Source organism: Vipera ursinii, assembly GCF_947247035.1.
Source record: "Vipera ursinii genome assembly, chromosome: 3".
NCBI classification, from domain to species: Eukaryota; Metazoa; Chordata; class Lepidosauria; order Squamata; family Viperidae; genus Vipera; species Vipera ursinii.
Genome location: NC_139516.1, coordinates 57,359,448 through 57,384,726, shown reverse-complemented (window position 1 = coordinate 57,384,726; position 25,279 = coordinate 57,359,448). Strand labels below are relative to the sequence as shown.

At 37.6% G+C, this 25,279-nt stretch overlaps 1 protein-coding gene across 3 annotated transcripts in view; it reads right to left on the bottom strand.

Annotated features, from left to right (window-relative positions):
• MAST2 (microtubule associated serine/threonine kinase 2) overlaps positions 1-25,279 on the bottom strand; it is a 149,818-nt gene that overhangs the window by 2,424 nt on the left and 122,115 nt on the right. For all 3 annotated transcript variants that reach the window (XM_083358445.1, XM_083358447.1, XM_083358446.1), the window contains exons 16-29: positions 23,823-24,031; positions 22,972-23,110; positions 21,419-21,551; positions 20,885-21,050; positions 17,950-18,051; positions 16,630-16,752; positions 14,935-15,044; positions 10,471-10,625; positions 8,665-8,966; positions 8,101-8,319; positions 6,130-6,356; positions 4,684-4,806; positions 1,516-1,652; positions 1,027-1,214 (exon numbers count right to left, since the gene is read on the bottom strand). In XM_083358445.1, coding sequence (XP_083214571.1) covers positions 1,027-1,214; positions 1,516-1,652; positions 4,684-4,806; positions 6,130-6,356; positions 8,101-8,319; positions 8,665-8,966; positions 10,471-10,625; positions 14,935-15,044; positions 16,630-16,752; positions 17,950-18,051; positions 20,885-21,050; positions 21,419-21,551; positions 22,972-23,110; positions 23,823-24,031 — 2,333 coding nt within the window. The remainder of the gene's footprint in view (positions 1-1,026; positions 1,215-1,515; positions 1,653-4,683; positions 4,807-6,129; positions 6,357-8,100; positions 8,320-8,664; positions 8,967-10,470; positions 10,626-14,934; positions 15,045-16,629; positions 16,753-17,949; positions 18,052-20,884; positions 21,051-21,418; positions 21,552-22,971; positions 23,111-23,822; positions 24,032-25,279) is intronic.

The following is a 25,279-nucleotide window of genomic DNA, read 5'->3' as shown; positions in this document are numbered from 1 at the left end:
GAAAATGAAGACTAGTGAAATCAAAACAATAAAGTGCAATCAACCATACTTTATCCCTCACAAAGGCACTGTACTTCAGTATTATTTTATTGGCAGTCTTTTGGAGGTCTCTCTCTTTTCTCATACTAAATATACTCTTTGAGAAATGTACTCATTGGCAGCTGCATATTATAGCTCTCCTGCTTATTTATGTTCGTTATAAACTCTACAGTATATCCTAACCTTTCAAGTACAAAAGGACTTTTCCTCCAGGAAGCTTATTTGTAGAATTATTAATTCATGTACGTATTGTAATTTTAACTGTTAATGCATTCACTCTCATACTGAGGAAGTTATATTGATAGTATTTATATAACAAGTGAATAGGGTATTTAAAAAAGTTTTTAAAAAACAGTATAGCAATTAAAAGCACAAGTTGCAAAAATCACCCTAAATAGTATTTCATGATATCTAACATTTTAGGCTTCTTGAATGTCTCACACTAATAAATTCCTTGGAGCACCCTTCCTGCACCTGGCAACCAGCCTCACCTAGTTTGCTTGGGCTATGTTTTCCTAGTATCTTAAAGATCCCACCACAAACGGTCAATTGGCTTGCAGCTGTCAAATTTCTTCATTTCTTGCTTAGAAATGAGAAGCCTTGGTGGAGCAGTGGGCTAATGCCTCCTTAAGTAACACCAGCTGCCTGCAATTAGTGCAGGTTCGAGTCCCACCAGGCTCAAGGTTGACTCAGCCTTCCATCCTTCCGAGGTAGGTAAAATGAGGACCCAGATTGTTGGGGGCAATTAAGCTGACTTTGTAATAATGCCGCTTGGGGGGTGTATGAAAGCCCTAATAAGCAGGCATATACATAGAATGAAGGCTACTGCTAAGCTTGTAAGCCGCCCTGAGTCTTCGGAGAAGGGCGGGATATAAATGGAATAAAAAAAAACGGATAGTTTACTCTCCCTTTACCTTCCAGTTTTAGAAAACACATTAAGTTGAAAGTATTTGACTCAAGTCTTCCACCCTCTGTTCCTTTTTTTACCTAAATGTGCAGGCTCAGGAGTAGATCGGTAACCCTGTGTTGGAGAACGGGGAGAGAGATTGTGTGTAGGTGAACCAGGAACACTTTCCCCAGATGACAGGGAACGGTTGAGGGAAGATAAACTTCTACTTGTGTGAAGCAAGGAAGCCTGCTTGGTAATTTTCCTGAATAATGAACTCTTCTTCTTACTGGAAAAATAAAAAAAATAAAGGTAATCACTAGGAAGAGAAGCAGCCAAATGAGATCCATAAGGGGACATTAGTTTGCTATTTATATAGTTGTAAATAAGAGTTATTTTTAATAAAACATCATAAATAATAAGAAACTGAGTAGAAAATGAAAGCACGTTAACATTCAACTACAGTTGGAGGAATTCTGGATATCATCCATCCTTGATATTATGTAACTTTTGCAACATTAAAATAAATTGTGACATTCATTTTACCCATACTGACAATTATTATTATAAATGACTTCAATTTTACTAACCTTTCCTGCCCATCTTTTGTTTTGCTTTTCTTGTTTCTTCTAGCCATTTTCGATTTATAACTGGCCTTCCGAGCTGGCCCCAATTTGATCGATGTGTTCTCAAAAGGCGTAGTGGATATGGACACTTTATTTCCACTCTGGTAGAAAGAAAACCACAGGTTCTAATTTTTAAAATGCATTTCTTTGTATGATTTGGTACAACCAGACATGACAGCAAGGGAATGTATCAGCTTGTAACTGAATGACTTAAATTCCTTTGATCTGGTCTTTTCCTTTCAAAATATATTTCGTCTTTAGCAAGTGCTACTAGAGGGGTTTTTTGACTCAGACTTTTCTCACTGATTAAACAATGGTTTGAATGACAGCTGAAAAGATTGTGAATATAAAATGTTATTAATCCAATATAAACTTTGTAAGGTACCCAAAAGATAGTCAAGTATCACCAGAAGCATCAGATTACAAATTCTATCAAGCAGCATGCCTAACTCTAATACAGCCTCCTGTTTTCATCTTTGAATTTCATTCTTCTTCTAAAGAATTGAAAAATCACAAACTATCGTAGAAGAAGATTCAAAATACCTGTTTCAACTACTTCCGAAGCAAGTATCTAGACAAGGCAACTGGCCAAAATGCACCTGCCTCAAAGTAATTCCCGAGCAGGTGTTCTGTTTATTAAATGAACAATGTAACCCATAAAGAAATGGTGTGTTTACTTATCAATGGGCATTATTCAACAGGATACATTCCAGAAAATATTCTAAACTGCTATTAATTGGCTATTATTGTTTCCTACTATATGTAAATGAATAAACATTTTCCCAGAAAATATTATTTGAAGACTAGGATGACACAATAATTCTGAATTGGAAATATTTCCTTGAAGGACTTTTGTAATTTACAAATAAAGCAAACAATAACTGCACATAAGTACACTACACAGTAATGGGGGGTCTCCCGATAGTCCCATGTAACACCTCTTCTCCGTGAGCTGCATTGGCTCCCAGTTGTCCTCTGGGTGAGATTCAAGGTGCTGGTGATGACCTATAAAGCCCTAAATGGCATGGGTCCGGATTATTTACGGGAGCACCTGCTGCCGGTGTCAACTTCCTATCGCCCCGTGCGCTCCCACAGAGAGGGTCTCCTCAGGATGCCGTCGGTCAGGGAGTGCCGGCTGGCGGCCCCCAGGGGGAGAGCATTCTCTGTGGGCGCGCCTGCCCTCTGGAATCAGCTGCCTGTGGAGCTCCGGATGGCTCCCGATCTTCGCTCTTTTCGCCGTGACCTGAAAACTTGGTTATTCGAGCTTCCCGGCCTGGACTGAGGGATTGGGGTTTTAAATTTCATAATTTAATTTATTTTGTTTGGGGCTAAATTTAATTTAATCTATTTTTAACTTTTGTATGTCATATTTTAATTGCCCTGTACACCGCCCTGAGTCCCTCAGGAGAAGGGCGGTATATAAATCTAATTAATTAATTAATTAATTAATAACCTAACATAATCAAACAATCCTTCACATTGGATAATTTTTTATTAAGACTAGAATCTTAACATCATACCTACTAAAATTGGATTTCAGAAAATCTATAACTGCAATGGATTTCCTTACAATACCGAATAGATAGAATAAGTGGGTTATGTTCCCATGGTTTGTAATTTTTATGCAGGGGCTCATCAGAATCAAATCCAGCTTATATTTAAAATGATACTGGGCAGATCTACTTATGAACATAAGTCTTTGAAAAGCCAAACTTTGACAGCGATAAGCAAAAGATGCAATTATTTAATTAGGTGGGTGGGGATATTTGTGGCTTCAGTTCCGTTCCATCCCCACTCCCAGTTTTATCATGTAATAAAATCTTCAATATTTATATTCTGATTTCTTTTCTATGGGGTATCTTGACTGTAATTAACATACTACTACTTTTATTATTACATTTTATACCACATAGAGATTGTTTTGCCTTTGAGTCACTATGAATTTCTAGTGTCTGCCTAGACCAGTCCCTGCAATTTTCTTCATAAGATTTCGGAAATTGTTCCCCATTGCCTCCTTTCTAAGGCTGAGAGAAAGTAACTGGCCCAAGGTCAACCAACTGGCTTTGTGCCTAAGGTGGGACTAGAACTTACAGTCTCCCGATTTCTAGCCTGATGCTTTAGCTACTACACTAAACTGGCTCTCCCTTAAATAGCCTACTTGTTTAGCAATACTTTTATCCTTCTACTTAAACAAAACGTAAGTGTGGCTTGCAACACTTCATATCCCATACAGGAAAATCAGTAACATGTTGAAAACACCCAAGAACTTTAAATAAATGAGTTAAATATGCCCTGAAGTCATGCTTGTCTCATAGTGACTCCATCTTTCTAATTTTCCTTGCTAAAAATATGTACTAACCAGCCACTGCCATTTTCTCATGGACCTTTGTTTCCAATTTTTCAGACTAATCTGAAGCCATGCCCGGCACTTCTTGAGGGTTTGATCTTCTAATCTATGCAAGTAATAATCAGCACTGATCCTGCTTAGCTGCATGATACAGACAAAATTGGTTTGGAGCTGCCACCTGAAAAGCTAGATTTAAAAGCTCTTGGAAAATTAAGCCGTTGCTTGACACTGAAAATGCTTCCTTGATAGGTACAAGGATGACTGACAGCATTTCATAATCAGAATATCCTTATGAAGAAGAAAGTGGAGGTACTCATAGATCCATTAAAAAAAACTCCCTGTCATATATAATTATACTACGACAAGGCTTGATGAGCTGTACTAGCTCCCAGCACTTCTAGATTTTCAGGAAGAAAAAGCTTTTCATGGCTTTGAATCATTAAATATCTAGAAATGCTAAGAGGTGGTCCCCTCATCAAGCCTTGGAATAATACATCATCATATTTCAGTTAGCAATCTAGCAGCTGGGGGGGTTTTTATTGCAATTTCTAAATCTTCTTCAAAGAGCAGACATATACATTACGCTAATCTATCCGGAGGTCACAAAACACAGCAATAATCTGCAACTGCAACATCAGGTAAGAAAAAGTATTCTGTGTAGCCAGATCCTCCGATGGAAAAACCATTTTAAATACTTTGAAGTTATTGGAAACTTTTTTTCCTAAATATTTGAGCTGACACACATCACTCCTGTTGTACAGCAGGCATCAATTTCCAATCTTTACCTTCACGACCAGTTCTACCACTTCTGTATGAACCAATCCATGTACAGGCTCTCCATTCACATGAGTTATCAAGTCTCCTTCCCTTAAACCAGCCTCACTTGCTGGACCACCTTCTTCCACATGCTGTAATGACAGAGAACAAAGCTAAATAATAATAGCAATACATTAATAATCTGTTCATATTAAAGCACATTCCAATTCCATACATTAACAACTACACCTCTGGTTGTATTTAGGGCATTTCACATGCAAATAGTGTGCTGCTGCTAGTGAGGTTTATCCTATCAATGTTCAAGAATTCTCTTGTGTTAGTAGTATAGAAATTTCAGAATCAACATGGATAAACAATTAAATATAACAATGACAAATAAGATAGTTTTGATTTTCGGATATAGTATGATGACCTGAAGACAGCTCTGCAAAGTTGAAGCTGACAACTGTGTTACGTTCTCACTTTTCTCTCTCTTCTATTTTTTTTCATTTTCTTTTGTTTATATTAGATTTTACTATTATAATAAAAAAAAATTCTTAAGAAAATTGTATATAAAAATGACAAATAAGATACAGTAGTTTGGTTTGTTACATGGGGCTTATGTTTATTGGCAGCCATATCTTTGCATAATGCAATGTTTGTCAAGGCCATAACAAATAACGGTCAGATATCAATTTACTGAACTATTATTCTATTTTCTATTATGATTATATTGCTGCTAATTAGCTTCAAAGATCATTTTCTACTTAAATAAACCCTGAGTAATGTCTATAGGGAACTTGGAACATAATTTTGCTTCTGTTCAATTGTGGACACGGCATAACAGACAATATTCATTATGAGAAATAGTCCAGACAAATAACCATATATTCATAAAGAAAATAAACAATGCAAGATAAATTATAACACAGAACTGAACTCGAAATCCTGATCAATTAACTGAGAAGACAGTAATACTTTTAGACAGGTAGGTAGGTAGGTAGGTAGGTAGATAAGATAGATAGATAGATAGATAGATAGATAGATAGATAGATAGATAGATAGATAGATAGATAGATAGATAGATAGATAGATAGATAGATAACCTTTATTGTCATTTTTTACTGTGGGCACAATGGCACACATTAAAAATGAAATTTAGTTGCAAATGTGTAAAAAAACAGCTAAGGATAAAGAGATCTGAAACAGACAGCCACTGTCAAGACAACTCAAAAGGAATTAAATGTAATTAACCTATAAGTTTCAACTTTGCTATTTCTATGCATCAACTACATATATTTTCTTTTACAAAGGAAGTCAGCATTCTAGAGGTAATTCTGGGAAAGACTGTTTAGTTATAAGCAATATTTTTTTTATTAAGTTAAAGGTACGGCACATTGCTCTAATTTTCAAAGTAGGCTCTTACTAAATGACTGTATATCATGACAATAAAAATCCAATAAGTCCAAGCATACCCAGACTATGTGATGCACTGAATAGATATCACTGTTCCCCATGTAGACTCTAATTGCACGAAGTGAAAAACCATAATTCTTCCCAGCTCGATGGATGATGATTGGTGGTTTGGGATTCATAACAGCAGGAGAATAGTCTCGGCTTGGAGATGAGTCTCTTGAAGATGGGTTGGAGGAGAGAGAATGAGGTGACATTGGACTAGCCAATGGCGAACAGGTATGGTGTTCTACATGAACATAGAAAATGCTTCCAAATTAGAAAATCTACATAGTTTTCGAAGGAAAATAAAACTCGCATTAATATATCAAGGGGGAATTAAGCCTTTTTGATTGCAGAACTCTGAAAGCTGCATTTTATTTTTCTTCCTCATTGTGGAAAAAGATGCTATAATAATAGCACCAAGAAAATGACAACTTGCTAGTTGATTATACCTAGTGCAATTCACTTGTAAATATGTGCTCAAAAATAAAGTATTTTAAACTATGAATTGCTTATTCAAATTTTTAAGTAATTATTAAAATGCACCAGGTTTAGTCTGTCATGAACCACAAACATGAATTCACAAAGAAGTTATAGGAAAGAAAATGAAAATGAACTGCAGATTGGATAAAACATTTTCCTAACTTTTAAAAGCAAACAAGTGATGTGGCATATATTTGGTTTCTCCTTCTACCCCAAACTAAATTACAATATTGCAATGGTACAGTGCAATATTCAAAGTTTAGTTCTATAAATGATTGGACACGATGCCATGTTTTATAAACTAGCACCTACATAAAAGATCTTTGTTCTGACACAAAGTAAATACACAAGACACATTTTAAAACAGGACTAGAACTCAGGACTTCCTGCTCCTAATCCAGCACCTTACCCAGTCAATTTCTTGATAGCAGTCTTTATTGGATGCTATGGCAATTCTGTGAACTGGAAGCTAAAAGCAAGGCAATACTGTGGCTGCTAATTCCAGGACCAATTTCTATGAATTAAATTAGCGTTGAATAATGCATTGCTGGGCTGTGTTTAACCAAAGGAGGTTGCTGGTATAAGGTGAAACTATGAGGAGGCTGAGAAACCAAATATCTACCATTAATGAGCTACACCAGTTATCTATCTGTTGAGCCAAATTAAACACATCAGCTTTTGATACAGGAAGTCGTAAATAGCTTTAAGTATCTTATATGCTTAATGAAAAAGAATACCACTCTGCAGACGGCCCAGCCTGCTTGAGATCTTTTGGGGAAGTAATTCTGAATAATAATAATAATAATAATAATAATAATAATAATAATAATAATAATAATAATAATAATAACAACAACAACAACAACAACAACAACAATAACAATAACAACAACTATTATTATTATTATTATTATTATTATTATTATTATTATTATTATTATTATTATTATTATCATCATCATCATCATCATCATCAAATAAAATCCAGGTTTTTGGTGTTCATAAAAGGGCTTTCTTAGATGGTATCGTCTTTCCTTAGGGGCTAGAGTGGAGCCAGTACTGGTACTTTTATTGACACCCAGCAGGAAGACATATCTATTGGCAATGTCAACATAGTACTACATAAGTGGCTAATATGAACTTCATGATCCTTGGAAAAGATTTATAAAATAACTTGTAAAATCATAAATGACATATCATTTATGATTTATCATCTATGATTTCACAAATTATTTGATAAATCATTTATGAAATGATTATCAAAACAAGTTAGATTGAAAAATTACAGTGTACTAACCACAGCTACAGTAAAACAATCACAGTGAAATCCCACTCCTTATTACATTGCGGCACAAACCAATCCATGGCAAAATGTTATATTTGCATAAGTAGAATATTGTGGTTCCTGACCAAGCCCAAAAAAGATGTAAATAGTGGTTATCGTCACATTTAGCTGTAGTCTATTTTGTTTTGATTTTTGTTTTAAAGTAATGAAACAGATAGGTTACCTGAGGGGATCAAGAGGGAGAGGGCAGTAGCTGATGCGGACTTGATCACTTTGTTGACAGGCCGTGGTGAGGTCCGCTTTTCCCCGGAATCTCCTGAAAGTAGCCGGTGTCGAGCTCGCCGCACAGCCAAATCACTTGTAGCCTTGGGAGTCATAAAGTCTGGACTTTCACTGCTGTTACTGCGAGTGTAATGATCTGGGACATCTGTAGTGCTCCCACCTACATTCCCCCCAAAAAAAATTTAAATAAATAAATAAGTAAATAAAATAGGCCAGATCCATGTGGAATTTCTATTTGCCTCTCCTCCAAAAGTAGATGTGTTGTATGGCCCACCAGTCTTTTTTTGAAAAAGTGTTAAATTTAAACGCCACTTCAGCACTTTGGTCACTCCACTAGCTGTGGAACAGCTGAACAGCACTTCTGGTGTTTGCAGCCCACCAGGATGTTTAACTTATCAACGAGGCCCTTTCCCCTCAACAAAGTTGCACCAGCCTGGTCTAATCTGACAGGCCAGATTACGCTCACAGGCCAAGAATTAGAGACAATGCTGCCAGTCCCATATACCTGTAAACGTTGAGTTGCTCATACTACTGACAGTTGAAGGAGGAGTTTTTAATGCATCATTATCACCCAGTTGGACTTCTCTTTTTATAGACTGCTCTGGAATTAGATAAGGAAGACATTCCCGAGGTTGTGCCAGAGGAAAAGATGTCCCATCCAACTGTTTCTTTTTTCCTTCTTCCTCAGCTGAAATGGCAAAACGAGGCATTTCAAGAAAACCAGAACAATGCCGACGGACAGTTAAGGGTGGGCTGGAGTCACTCTCTGTATGAGAGGATTCAGACACTGAGATATGTTTGCGCAGTCTGAAAGAAAACAACAAAACACATCGCCATCACTCAGTTTGCACACAACAGGGTTTTAACCTAAATTCATTAATGGTGGCAATACTGAAATCAGGCAAACATAATTAAGTTGGATTAATAAATGAAGGAGTAAAGTAAGGACAAGGAAAAAAATCAGACTGAACTTTAATTTTATTTAACTATTTATTACATTTATATCTTGACTATTTTTTACAGTAGCGGTCCCCAACCTTTGCAGCTTGGCTGCCCAGCCAGGGAAGAGGGGAACTGGGCTGCATGAGCAGTGGGCCGGCATGCGCGTGCACAGCCCTTGTGTGAGTGGTGGGCCAGCGTGCAAACACACAGCTCGACTTGTGTGAGTGGTAGCCGGTGCAACTGTCCACCAGTCTGCTGCACATACACACACTCAAGTACCCACCGGTGCACCACACATGTGCACAAGTGTTAGCAAACCTACTGTGCATGTACATGAGTGCCCACCAACCCACCACTCACATAAGTTGAGCTGCGTGTGCATGCTCCGGCCAGCCACTCACACATCCCAATTGCAAATAGGCCATGATCCATGGGTTGGGGACCCATTTTACAGGAAAGCAGCTTGTGAGGGGGAGTTTCCTTAATTAATTGCTCTATAAAATAGTCTATACTGAGAGTGAGTCATTTGTCCAAAGTCACCCAATGAGCTCTTTGCCTCAGGGGAATCTAGTATTTGGGTCCTTGCTTAACACACAGGCTGTTGCAGATGCTCTTGCTTGAGCAGGATATTGAACAAGATGGTCTCTGTAAGTCCATAACTGAGAAAATAGACATTCTAATTCTATGAATTAATCTCATCCCTGTCTCCCTCTTTTACCATAAAGCCAAATTAAATGTTTTACTAAAATTGCATACTGAATTCTGATTTCACTGGGATTTAAGAAACCTGTAATTCCCTTGACTATGACCAATGGCTTACTGGCTCTGGATGGAAAAATGAGTCTAAATGCCTTAAACACTTTTAAGATTCTTTCTGCAAACAATACAGAGAATTGTAGCTTGAAATATTGTTAAACTACTGATATTCTGAACTCTATTAAAGGAAGCCTGTTCAACATAACAAATAATAGACTGCTGACATTTCACCTTTCTAAATTCTGCTGCACTGTGCCTTAAAAATGGCTGTATTTGTGCTGTACCAAGGTTGACCAACTATCTTGGACTTAGAATCATTTTTGAGTCCACCAGGCTAAGCAAGTGGAATGAAGTCATCCAATGAAACCAGCAGATGCTGCACTATGACCCACGATTTTAGATTTTTGTAAAGATTTTAATGAAGGTAAATTTTAATAGCAGAAGATACTATTTTGTTTGCTGTGATATAAATTATGGACTGCTTTGTAGCATGTGAATTAAAACATATTGCTAAATGCATCTCTTCATACATGGCTTTTTTCTCCCTCCAAAAAGTATCCCTTTCCCCCAAAAAGATAAGTAAAACAGTTAAAACATATTCACACAAACTCACATTTCAGGGGATCCAATCACCCAGCTGCGGTCTCGACTCTTCAAGTCCACAAAGCTATCGTGTCTGTCATCCTTTTCTTCACTGAAGCTCCGTTTGGTGGGTGGTGGCGTTTTTCTCTCTTCATGGATGGAAAGACGTTCCATGCTGCTATATACCTACAGGTACAATGTAACTGTTAATCAGCAAACTAAATTATTCAGAACTTAAAATACTGAATTTGGAGATGCTCAGTCATCCAAGGTTGTGGTTGTCGCAAAGGTGCTTTTTTAAGAGGCAACTGGACTTTCTTGTTTTTCTCTGAAGACGTTTCACTTCTCATCCAAGAAGCGAGATGTCTTCAAGGAAAAAAAAAGTCCAGTTGCCTCTTGAAAAAGCACCTTTGGGACTGAATTTGGCTATGTCTTTTGATTAGCTACTGTTACTTATCTGTAATTGCATTCTCCGGAATTCAAGAAATCTGAGAACTTAAGACACATAAAACTGTATGCCTGTGAAGAGTGCTATTCAAACGATTCTAAAGTTTACAGAATTGTTTAAAGCACAGCAACCAATACCACCCCCCATGTATAGTAAAATTAGGCACAGATGACACCTTATCCGTTCAATTCCAAAGACCAACAGGGAGATTCTGAAGGAACAGTGAGTTACTTGAGACCAAGGACAACAGGATGGGGAACAGATGACCATTCAAAGAACCACCATTACAAATAAAACCACATTCTTTAAATGGACCTTGGAAGATTAGGAATAAACATTGGTCCTGGAAGAATGATGTTTAATAGTGCAAGTAAAGAGAGAAAACACAACCAGCTTCCAAAGAATGAAGTGATGGTGTTTATTGGGGGAGGGGTGGAGGCAAAACAATGCCTTGATCCAAGAAAAGGGTTAAGACTGACTTCAGAAGGAAGGAAATATCTGGGCAAATGATTACCTTGACCCTATGAAAAATAAGAAAAGCAGGATCTCGTTGTAAGGAACCTCTAAAGACCAACAACACCGCTGTTAGAAATGTTATTTTCAACGGGAGACAATGCATTCAAAATGGTATCCTTGGCTCAAAAGATTTTGACGTTAACACAGAGAGAACTGTTAGTGGACATGATAATTCAAAAGTTATACCCCGACAACTTTCAAACTATTTGTACTCTCTTGAAGCAACACCTCCTCAGAAAAGGAAATCTAATTTCCTCTTATATCTTACCTTCACAGCTTCCACTGATAATGGATGCTATTTAGATTTACAGAATTGTTGAGAGTCAGGCAGTGTACAAATTTAAATCATCATCACCATCTGCATTCTTGCTCTTGCGTTGACAAGAGCCTATCAAGTTAGCCTCTACTAGCCTAGGAATGTTCTGACCTTCTCTGATATGTGAAACAGAAATGGAGATATCTACTTCCACAAAAGTTGTTGGCAAGATGAAGAGGTACCCCTGATAGGGTTTCCTCATGGGCAACAGAAAATTCAATCAGTCTCCCAAAGAGATAACATGGTTCCCAGATGCTATTTGGAATACAGTAGAAACTTTGGGGGAACAAGCATGCTCCCAGGCAGAGAACTGCAAACTAAAAGAACTATTATGTGTGTATTTAATAAATGTAATATTTACAAATGTCTGCAGTGTAACCTTCACCAAGGCAAATAGGGCATAGTTTATACCCATCCAGGGGGAAACACGCAAAATGGAGTCCTTCTGATTGACAGTCAGATGCCTACAACAAGAGGACACTGATGACCTGAGAACTGTTGGGAATCTTGAAGAAGAATCAACAGAAGAATAAATAAAATAAATTGAACTAGGAAGAAAAATCATTTCTACTAAGCAAAACCTCAGGGATGAATGTGCTAACACTATAAAAAACAAAATTAGGAATTTGATGGACCTTTCAGGAGCAGAGCTTTTATTAACAATAGTGTATGCTTTAAGAAATTCAGAATGGAGCTCTTAACCCATATAGGCATGAAAAAGAATAAAAAGATAATGGAACCCAAAACCTTCTCAGAGTGAACAGTACTAATATATTTTATTTATATTTATTTCTACATACATACACACACATATACCACACACATACATAATTAAATATGTAATAATTAATTGGATTAAAAATATATTTTCTTGTACTGTGCTCCCTAGAATCCTTTTTAAAAACAGCTCAAACAACATTTGAAACAGACATTTTGGAAAGCAATACTTTATCTATTTAAGGCTGAAAATAAGTCAGCTGGTAACATTTAAAGATCCACAGTTAATCTACTTCCCCCCAAAATCCCACAGTAGTAAGCCTAACCCAAAGAGGTATTTCAAAGAGAAACTATACCCCCAACTGACCACTGTGCGTTTTTAATCATGCCTCAGTGGTTTTACACTGAGATTTTAAATCACCGAAGTGTTAATTGGAAGGAGAAAAGAAATTCATGTTTCTAGGACTGAACTCAACTGAGAATCTGATTTGCATATCAAACTGATGAAAATATCATTATAAAAAATTCACAGCATCACAGAGTAGTTATTAATAAATTATCTGGCCCAATTGTCAGACAAGACTTTCAAATGAGCCTTCCATGCCACCCACTTTGAATACAGTATTATTCTTCAAAGTGTAAAATATAAGCATGCCAACATCACATCCCCTAAAGATAGTGGTTTAGTTTCCACTTTATTCTCTCTGCTTCCTCACAAAACGCTTTTCCAGTGTATATCAACCTTAATTTTCTCACAATATTCTTTAAGTCTGTAAAGTACCTGCTAACACATACATATAAACAAAAGAAAAATAGCCAGTTTGTGTTTGTGTGTGTAAATAAATCATTTCAGTTGCATCTGCAGTTTCTAATTGTGATCAAAGAGAATATGCCACTTAAATTACTGAATGCAAGGAATACTTAGTAAACTGAATTTCAAAATTTGTGTTCCATGAACAAGTCACTTATGTGCCTTCTGTGTCATCAAATACATATTTAGAATCTTTCATGATATCCTGATATCAGTGTTCATTTTCTATTTTAAGATTGCTGAAAACCCAACTCTGCAAAGATATGACATCATAAAAATTCAAAATATCCCATGGCACCCTTGTGAATTTGGGTCTATGACGACTCACTGCAGCCAGGTGGGCGTGACTGGGTAGGCTTGGCCATCTAAGTGCTGCCAGGTGGGCGTGGGTGAGTGGGCATGGCTGGGTCGGCGCGAAGGATTAGGTGCAGCCCATTCAGGGCGGATGACTCGGGACAGGTGGGTGGGCGTGGCCAAGTCGGGAAGCAGCAAATTTGAAAGGCAAAAGGTGGATCTCCCCCTCCCCCTTTAAAGAAATGCTCCTTTTTTCTTGCTGCTTCCTGAGCAGAGATTGCTATCTCTGGCAGGGGAGGGAGGAGTTGGATCCCCCCCCCACGCAATTTGGTGAAACGGAGCATTTTGGCTCTGTTATTCCCCCCTCCTTTTGTTTATCTCCTTTTTCTCCATTTCCACCCTCCCCTTCCCCATTTCTGTGGATTTGACTAAATAGAGAATGATGAATCCCTTTCTTGCTTCAGTGAGATATCTGGATTTATAACTCTAAAGAAATGTAGAAGTCACATCCAGCGCTGATCATCCTCACATGCTGCATGTAGTGAACCAGCCCCCCAAACATAGAGAGAAATCTCTGCTCAGAAAGCAGCAAGAAAAAAATGCTCCGTTTCACCAAATTGTGTATGTGGGGGGGAATTCAGCCCCTCCATTCCCTGCTAGGGATAGCAGAGCAAAAATGCTCCGTTTCACCAAAATTGAGGGGGGAAACAGCCCCTCCCTTCCCTGCCAGAGATAGATTCAATCTCTGCTCAGGAAGCAGCAAGAAAAAAGGAGCATTTCTCTAAAGGGAAATTTGCCTGTCAAATTTTTCTGCTTCCCTGCTTCCTGTTTGCCAGCACATCCCCAGCACATCCCCGGGTGATTTTTGTTTTGGTGGGGTGCCATGTTGGCTCCACCTCCAGTTGCCCGTGATGACTTGTTCTGCGCCTACTTGGCCATGCCTACCCAGCACCCCCTAGCCAGCCACAGCAATGTGATTTCCTCCACTTGGCCTCACCCACTTACCCTCCCCAAGTCATCCACCCAGTCATCCGCCTCAAATGGGCTGCATCTAATCCTTCGGGTCGATCCAGTCATGCCCACTCACCCACGCCCACCTGGTGGCAGTCAGATGGCCACGCCTACTCGGTCACACCCACCTGGCCACAGTGAGTCCTCCCACTCGCTCTGAATTTGATGTAGTGCTCCAGAACACAATTGTTTGGGAACAGTTTGAGAACTGTGGTATATATCAAACTAGCTTTTGACACAAGTCCTTTCCATAAAGAGCCCACTACTGTACATATTGGTGACCTACTTTTGAAAAGTTGACCTTCCAGCGTGCTATAGAGAGTTTTTCAAACTGTTTTCATCAGAATTTTCAAAAAACCATTTATTCAGGAACACCTCATACCTTGCTAAATCTAGGTGAACATGAGGAAAACTGTCTAATTTTCATATGATCATCATCATTTGTGTCTTCCTCCTCCTCAGAATCTAAGTGTTGATATCGCTCAGTACGAGCTGCAAACAAGAAAACAGATTTGAGCTCAAGTATTTGCACAAGGAGAAAGACTACCGTATTAGTATTTTCGGTACTTAGAAGCAAATGTAGTGCAGGAAGGTGCATAGGTGGCTGCCGTAGTATGGCATGATCATGCCAGGGTGTGGCTGCTATGGAGAGTGGGAGGATGCACAGGCACACAGGCATGAGCAGTGGGTGCAAGCAGGCACACACTACAGAGTACAAGATCCTGGGGAGAAGTACAAGATCCTCAGGAGAAAAAGCAGCAGGTGTGGGAGCAAGTTACAGGAATTACTTGAAACTTTCCCTGCCAGCTTCCCCCTTAACGTGCTTGTGGGAAGCTGACAGGGAAGGTTTCAAATGGTGATCGTGCAACCACAGGATGCTGCAAACCTTGTTAAGTGCAAGCCAATTACAAAGCACCCCGATCGTGATCACATAACTTCAGATCACGTAATGCCAGAACTTCAAGGACTAGTTGTAAGTACCACTCGTTCAGTGCTGTCGTAACTTTTTAACAGTTGCTGAACAAGTCATTATTAACCAAAGACTACCTGATTAGCTATAAAAGCTTCATGGGATTGTTTAACTCAGTATGATCTGCTGAATAAAGCAAATCAAGCCAAACAGAATATAGACAGTCCTCAATTTACGAGCACAATTGAGCCCAAAATTTATGTTGCTAAATGAGACATTTGTTATGTGAATTTTGCCCCTTTTATACTTTTCTTGTCACAGTTGATAAGTCAATCACTGCAGTTGTTTTTAAGTTAGTGTCCCGGTTCTTAAGTGATTCTGGCTTCCCCATTGACTTTGCTTGTCAGGTCAAAAAAAGTTGATCACATGACCCTGGGACATTGCAACAGTCCTAAATATGAACCAATTGCCAAGCAACTGAATTTTGATCACATGATCACGAGGATTCTGCAATGGTTGTTAAGTATGAAAAATGATCATAAGTCACTTTTTTCAGTGCCATTGTAACTTTGAACGGTCACTAACTGTTGCATATCAAGGACTACCTGTAAATTGTTTTCTAAATTTGCATTAGCTAAGGAAAAGGAGAACAATGTATAGAGCCCTCTAAATGGAGGCTGTATACTGGACTGCAAGTTTTATCATCCTTCAACACTATCGATATTGACTACAGCCAGTAGGAAATGTTCTTTAGCAAAATCTGGACTGTAAGTTGTCCATGCTTGACTTAAACCTAGCCGCCCATCTCTTATAGAAAACAATATTGAAGGGTGGGAGTGGGAGAGAGAACGAGAAAGAGGGAAAGAGAAAGAAAAAGAGAATATATCATCTTCTTTGCACAGGATTCAAGCATATGTAGAAAATCTATCTGCACAGAGCAAGTTCTCTACTTAAAAAAATTAGCCCCATATTGACATTTAGTTCCAAGACACAATTAATCTTTTAACATGGGATATCTAAAGGAACAATTAGAATTATATATGGCTAAATGGACACTGTGAAATTCAAATCTGTTTTAGGTCCATTTTCAAAAATAGGCTTTCTTATATGTATGAAAACATAAGCACAATGCTAAAATAATTATAATCTCTGATCATTTTTCCTTACTGTCAAAATAACTAGTATCATCTTCTGACTCTAATTGTGGAATAAATTCTGCTTTTTGCCGTAGTAATCCATTCCAATCTAAGTCTTTGAAGAAACTGTGTTGTTTTACTTCAAAAGCACTACCTGTAATGACAACAATTATGAGGAGTTCTTAATATAGTAGCAAGTATAGTTCATCTAAAATCTGAACAAAAATCAGAACTCAGTAGAGACATGTTACACTCACTTTCTTCTCCAAAATAATGACAAGAGATAAATTGGTGATGTTGTAATAACATAAATTCAAATACGTCTGAATAAGGGGATTGCACACAAGGGACGCGGTGGCTCAGTGGGTTAGGACACTGAGCTTGTCCATCAGATGGTTGGCAGTTTGGCGGGTCGAATCCCGAGTGCCGTGTAACAGAGTGAGCGCCTTTTACTCATCCCAGCTTCTGCCAACCTAGCAGTTCGAAAGCACGTAAAAATGCAAGTAGAAAAATAGGGACCACTACGGTGGGAAGGTAACAGCGTTCCGTGTGCCTTTGGCATCTAGTCATGCCGGCCAAATGACCACGGAGACGTCCTTGGACAAGCGCTGGCTCTTCAGCTCTGAAACGGAGATGAGCACCAGCCCCTAGAGTTGGAAACGACTAGCACACATGTGCGGAGAAACCTTTACCTTTATATGCATTTTTAAATTGTAAGTTAGTTTTTTATACTTTTTTATTATGAGGAATAAGAATCTATGTTCAATCTCATAAATTCTGACCAACTATCAAAGCAGAATGCAAAATATTTTAATACTGTTGCTGATGGAAGTAAGTGGAACACTGGATAGAAATACTGGACCCTGTCTAGTTATTTGTCAGCAGATGCATTTTTTAAAGGAATGTTTAAATATTGGCCAATATTAATCTCTACTAAAACAAAATAAACTTTATTACAAGACCCACCAATACAATAACTGTACTAAGTTAGAAAACTGCAAGCAACAAGCACTAAGATTACATATACAATTATATTTTTGTATTATGGAACTAATTTACACTTTTTTGGCTATTTTACTCTAAATCAGGGGTGTTAAACTCAGAATATCACATGACGTGTAGCAAAGTATCACAACTTTTTTTGCCATTGCCGGCAATGGGGAGGGCGCAGTTTCGCTATGATGTATCCGGCCTGCAGGCCAGCAGTTTGACACTCCTGCTCTAAATGGACAAAATGGCATAGAAGTGCCATATATGGATATCCAAAATAGCATCTAACCTAATATTAGTAAGGATGAAAAAATAAAAATGTACATGTCATTCTAAAATCATTTTTATAAATGTGAAGCACCTGTTCCCAGTCTTTCCAAAGGGTTTTGTCGTAGGAGTTTACCAATCAAGTCCTGGGCATCTAGTGGTAAAGCTTCATCTCCTTCTGGCCAGACAATTTCATCTGCAGAAATCAGATTGACAGAATTACACTCTGCACAGGATTCTATGCATAGAATAGTATTTTCATGTCTCATGCCTCTCAACTTCTCCTCCCTCAGATATAAGCCCCACCACCACCAGCAGCAGCAGCAATCTTCATTTAAAAGTGTCCGAGGGATCTGATCATTGGGTCAAAATGATGAAAGCCAGGTTGTCCTTTCATCCCTTTCATATGTTTGCAAAATGTCATGACACGTATAAAAAAAGAGCAGAGCTTATACTGCAACAGCCCATTACTGCTCTCATCTCCTGTCCTACTGACAACTCTGCCTTCAATGTCAGGAGAATCTCTTGATGAGAGGTGTACCAGATGATATGCAGAAGCAAATTAAACTCATATTATGAAAGGCATTCTCCAGGTACAGATAATATAATTGTCTATTCTTTCAACCACTGCTGGATTAAATGCATTCTATAATATTAAATATATTGCATATATAGACATATAGTTTAAATAGTTGGTTCAAAGACAGTCAATACTTGGAAAGGGCATGCCTGAAAAAAACAGTTTAGATCAGGGGTGTCAAACTCGCAACGTCATGTGAAGTGTCGCAACGTATTGCAACTTTTTTTCCATTGCCAGCAATGTGGTGGGCGTGGTTTTGGCTTGACGCATCCGGCCCACAGGGCGGCAGTTTGACACCGCTGGTTTAGATCCTCTCCCTGGGACAAAAAAGGGGGAAAAAGCACTGCGGCTTTATTTTATTTTGTGCCTTCAAGTCAATGTTGACTTGGTGACTGCCTGGACATAAGGGGAACCTCCCCCCTTTGGTGCGGGAGGGGGGGAGAGGGGAAAAAGAGGGAGAGGGAGGGAGAGGGCAGGTGGAGGGGAAGGGAGGAACTAATGCAAGATCATTCAGCTGTCTTTGTGCCTAAGACTCATGGTTTCCAAGTTTCTAGACTGGTGATGTGATCACTACACCAAACTGCTTTTCATTACTACTTTTAAGAATTGTGTTAAGTTTAAATCTGAAATTCCATAAAGCAGTAGTAGCATTTTTCAGGCTCATATGGAAATCCGAAAAAAGATATTCGAGTGCTTTAATCAATAGCTAAATACACTGCCCTCGGAGGAGGTCTGAAGCACTTCTGAATCATTTCTGAAGTACAGTAGGCACAGTGCTACTGAATATACTGCAGGTGATATGGATATTTAGCTATCAACTGGGTTACTAATTTTTTGTAATATGATTGTATATATCTTAATGGTATATAGCTCAGGAGGATCTTCAGCCAACACATAAGCCCCACATATGTGCACACATTAAACCGAAGAATACAGTAAGTCAGAAGCTTCTCTACCCCAAAGATGAAACACTCAGACACAAACTAAGCAACGTGGTATATGCGGTACAATGCAGTGAGGCATGTGCAGATCTGCACATTGAGGAAACAAAACAACCACTTCATAAACGCATGGCACAATGTAGAACAAACCATCAGGACAAGATTCGGCAGTCTATCTGCATTTAAAAGACAAAGGCCACTCTTTTGAAGACAGCAAATCCAGATTTTGACAGAGAGGACTGCTGGTTTGAAAGAGGGGTTTGAAAGAGGGGCCTATCTGTGTCAAAACTGAACAGCCCTCTTATCAATAGAGGAGGAAGGATACAACATCATTTATCTCCAGTCTACAACACAGTCCTTTCAGCAGTTCCAAGAAGGCTCCACACCCATTTGCACCACTCAGATGATCTTGAGCACACAGATAAACCTCCAAGTGGCCTCAACGACTCTCTAAAAGAATACAATGACCAGCTGTCTGCAAAGAATATAAATCCTTCCATTCCCCACCATCCAATCAAAGCTGAAGAAGCTTCTTGGATGAGAAGTGAAATGTCTTCAAAGAAAAACAAGAAAGTCCAGTTGTCTCTTGAAAAAGTATCTTTGGGACAACCATGACCTGGATGACTGAGAATCTCCATAGATAGATATGAATATAATCTCTATCTATGGAGGTTCTATCATCCAAAATAACATATTTAAGGCTGTAGTATCAAACACATTTAAATATTAAATTATATGCCAATATATATGGAAGTAAATGAATTTAAATGTTTACCAGCCACACTGCGTATATATTAAAATTATTCTAATTTCTTCTATAACATTTAGCATCTTGAATCCTACTCTCTCTGAATGTAGTTCCACTCACAGTACAGGGGTTTCCTGCTTCTCCCTTCCAAATGTTGCTAAACTTGGGAAGAATTCAAAAACCATAAAATATAATCTATAAGTCAATAGCAGAAACTAGTAAAAAGTTGGGAATACAGTGAAACTGTTATTTGTGCCATTTAAAAACATACAATACTTATATATTTGGTTGGCTACATCAATGAGGCAGGTCTTTGCTACATTCCCAAAGTACCCATATTCTGTTTTATTACTGTCAACATGGGTGAATTAGTCAAATCATATTGTTGGCTAAGTTCCGAGTGTATTTGGCTCTACTTCTTTAATTTCATGGATGACTCTGCAAATTTCAAGTTAGATAGTTGACAAATGAAGAACAGAAGCAAAACGTATAATTTCCAAATGAAATTTATGCATCTCTTGCTTTTCTTGTAACAATTGAATTGATGTATGGCATTTGCTTCCTAATGTTTATTTTATGTATTGCAGGAGAAATTACCGTACCTTGGCCTGAAGGAGGCTATAGCCTTTTTCCAAAATCAGATAAGCTAACTAAATAATGATACTAAATTGCTAATATTGTTCTTGTTTAATTAAATGATTTTTAAGCCATTTATCAATTTCAAGAAGACCTTTAGTACTTATAAAAGTTGGATACCTACCACTGATAACTTGCCCAAATAACTCTTCTGTGGTGTCTCCAAAAAAAGGAACACAACCAACTAGAAATTCATACAAGATTATTCCCATGGCCCACCAGTCCACAGGCTTCCCATAACCTTGTCGCAATATTACTTCAGGCGCAATGTATTCTGGAGTCCCACATACCTGAAAAGAAAATAAAAAAATGTTCACAGGATGTAGAAAATCCCTAATGAAGAAACTCAAAGAATAAAATTATATGTAAACCATGTTTAAACAATGTGAAACAGATTCATTATTCATTACAAAAAAAGTAAATATTTTTAATTAAATACCTGCACAAAAACATTTGAGATTTGATTTAATTTAAATCTGTCCAAACTGAACAGAATTTTTCATTGCTATTCTTAAAGGAGTTAAAATTTCGATTTTACTGTGCTGTGTTTCTGGGTCAAGGTATAAAACCTATGTTGAACATATTTGCTTCAGGCAGTTTTTAAAAATTAATATATGCAGATACGCACAGTAATTTCAAAACTGTAATTTTGGCTTACTTGCTTATCCAAGAATTCTCTGGCATCTTTCTCAATATGACCTTCATACAGATTAGTTGTCAAACTCATTAAGCCAATTTTGGAGAGGCCAAAATCAGTCAATTTGACGTGACCCATTGAGGTTATGAGCAGACTGAAAAAGGGAAATACAGATTAGTATTATAATGCCATTTATGAACATTTAATCATGCCACGGTACCCTGCTATTATTTACTGTATCAACACATTCTAACGAATATTACAGAGGCAGTCCTCAGCGTATGACCACAACTGAGCCCAAAATTTCTGTTGCTAAACAAAGCAGTTTTTAGGTGAGGTTTGCCCCATTTTACAACCTTTTTGCTAGAGCTGGGAAGGGAATCAGTGAAACTGTCAAGTGAATCATGCAGTTGTTAAGTGAATCTGGCTTCCCCCACTGACTCTGCTTGTCGGAAGCCTGCTGGGAAGGTTATAAATGGTGATCATATGACAGTGCAACTATCACAAATACATGCCAGTCCCCAAGTGCCTGAATTTCAATCACATGACCATGGGGATGCTGCAATGATCATAAGCGTGAAAACCAGTCATAAGGTCTTTTGGGGGGGGGTTGCTGTTGAAAACCACTAAATGAATGGTTATAAGTCGAGAACTACCTGTAACTTTAATATCTCATTACTGTAGAAAATGTCTTACATAAGAATATACCGAAAACCTTAAATGATTATTTCAATGCAGTAAACATTCAGTAAGATTTGAAATGTAGATCTCTATGCATTTTGCATGCTAGTTATTATGAAGTCATCTATGCTACCTGCCTCCTATGGGAATTAAGCTTAGAAAGCTCTCATTGGACAATGGCAACAATTTAGGTAAGAGTGACTACAAAGCACAAAATATTCCCATTCAGCTACACCTCCAACCATATAACACTTTAAAGGGGAAAAAAATCAGGGTCTAATTTTAAAAAATTGAGTAATTTTACATAAAGACACTGAATTGGACCCAAACTTAGTAATGCTTTTTAAAAAATAAATCAATGAGCTTTTGTTGTAAAATGCCCTTGAATTGATTTCTGATGATTGCATGTAGGTAAATTTCTTGCCAGTGTTACAGAACGATTTTTCATTGCTTTCTTCCAGAAAGTTTGAATTCTTACTAGATGTATCTAATTTAAATTCTATCTTTATCCTTTGCTTTACAGTCTCACACATTAAAAGTTTGAACCAAGTACGTGTGTATAAAATGATAAAAATTATAGGCTTGTTCACCTTGCAATTTTACTGGGTATTAAATGCAGTGTCCTTGTAGAAGGACAATCAAATCCTTCCTATTGTTGAAATGCCTCCCTTTAAATTTAGGACATGATTGATGAAAGAATAGTTATCCTATAAATTTTATTGAGATGACAAATAATCACAATCTGATATTTGTCAAGAAGCAATTCAAGAATAAATATTAAAATGAAAAGTTGCCCTTCCAGAGGAGAAAAAATAGTACAAGTTGTTGCTATAGATATTTTTAGAATGAACAGGTGCAACTGTAAGTACAAACACAAGAAGTTAAAAGCATACTTGTCAGGTTTTAGATCACGGTGGACAATTCCATAATTGTGAAGGTATTCTAGTGCCAGTACCGTTTCTGCAAAATACATTCTTGCCATTTCTACAGGCAATGCTCCAATGTTCTTCAAAAGAGTTGCACAATCCCCTCCTATATCACAATAAAAACGTAATTTCTATGTTCATTATCAGATTATACAAAGCTGACAGTATAAGATGTTATGTACAGTATATCCTTATCTGTGTCCAATCAAAAGAAAAACTAAAACTAGACCAGGAATTTTAAATGTTATTTTATTGGACCAAAAGTTTGTCCAAAATTTTAGTCCAATGCATTATCTTTGGAATAATAAATTCATTCTCAAAGGGCGCTCATAACTGAGGAATGTTACATTAATATAAAAAGGAGCAAAAAATAGGATATTTCTGTCTACTCTTCCAAACAACGCTAAACAGATATTGATATGGAGGAAGAGCAGGGAAATGTGAGGCAGATAGGAATATAATTTGGTGGTGATGAATTAGGAAAAATCAGTGGGAAGTATTTGCTGCCTGTTTCCTTCTAGATCCAGCTGTACTGCTTTGGCTGCTGTTGGTAAATTCTCTGTTGGCAATATCTCTTTCATTCAGAATAAAGTGATGGACAAATATACAGATATATATTGCTGAAATATGGTAGAACAGAGCAAGTTTTATTGCACAATATAGTCATTCTATTTTGAAAGATATGAAACAAACCCTAGATTGAGAAAATAATGAAAGTATCCTAGCACCTAAATGAACTGTCATATTTAATCTCTCTTCCTAATGAAAACCATTTTGATTAATACATTTACTATAATGTCTGGATAAATTCTGGATACCTTCCACATACTCCATGACCATGCAAAGATGCCGCTTGGTTTCAAAGGAGCAAAACATGCTGACCACAAAAGGATTTTCTGCAAAAGTTAGGATATCCCTCTCCACAAAAGCTTGCTGAATTTGGTTCCTTAAAATAAGGTTCTGCTTATTAATCTTCTTCACTGCAAAACGTTGACGTGTATTCCTGTGGCGCACCAAGAACACTGCACTATGATAACACATGAACAATATGCTTTATAAGGGATTAGAAAGAATACATCTGAAGTTTCACCTGACTGATCAATTCATAAAGCTAAGTAAGAACTCACAAAATGGACAGGATTAACTAGCACCAAGTAATTTGCTTTTGTTCTCCAGGCTCTTCAATTTTAATTGTAAAAGATAGAATTTTATGTGCGATTCAAGTAATCATGAGTGAAAATAGAAACCAAGAAAGAATAAAAGACTCTTAGAAATAAAACTATTTACCAGGTTAGCATTACAAAATTTGAAATACTGAATCTGTTTCATTCATAGATAACTTTTACTTCAAATATAACTTCTATAGTCAAATGTTCTTTTTTATTTTTATCAATTCCCCGTGTATCAAGATTTTTATATATCCTTTTGTTTGACTAAGCATTCCTCTGGGGAAAAAGTGGCTGCTTTCCTTTCTTTGAAAGAGATTTTCAGGTAGAGATGTGCAGCCATTTAATCCAAAAGAGAAAAGGTTCTGTGCATCTACAGCACCTATCAGTGCCTCCTTTAACTGGCAGGTGCATCAAATGTGTTAAGTCAGATCCCTTCCAAATAATCTTTTCTGCTTCAAATCTGAAGCCCATCCATTTTTATTAGGGATTTGCAAAACACTCTGCATATAAACAATTCTGTGGACAGAACATTTAATTTGGGATGATGTCAGCCTGAGTCAAAACATTTTCTAGATATGGTCCTGCTGCTGCTGACTTAGGCTCAACATGTGGTGGAAACTTTGTGGAGAAATAGCAGGAATTGAAGCAGCAACTGGAGAGAGTCATTTTGAAGCTAACTAATTAGAGATTGGCAAGTGAGTTACGAAGAAAAAAAACGCAGCTTGACAATTGGACTCATTGATGGATTGGTGCATCTGCTTGATCGGGGGATAACCGTTGTGCGAGTATTTAGTTGCCTGCTGCCTCAGAGGCAGCCTCCAGATTCCCAATTCCATTTCTATTTTTTCATTTGTAGTTTTATTTTGTCCTAAGATATTGTACTGATAAGAGCTTTAAGCAGATGTAAAAAAAGAAAAAGAGAAATTCAACCAGTTTTTGAGTTTAAATACACCCCTTCCCCCAAATCAAGAGAGTTGGTTTATTGAGGGAATTCCTCCAGTGAGGTCTGTGACCATGGATTGGTACTGAGTGCCTTGCAACCTGCAAAGAATGTGAGCATGGTACAATCAAGAAGGCCCTTTCTTTTTATACTTTAATAAGAGGTT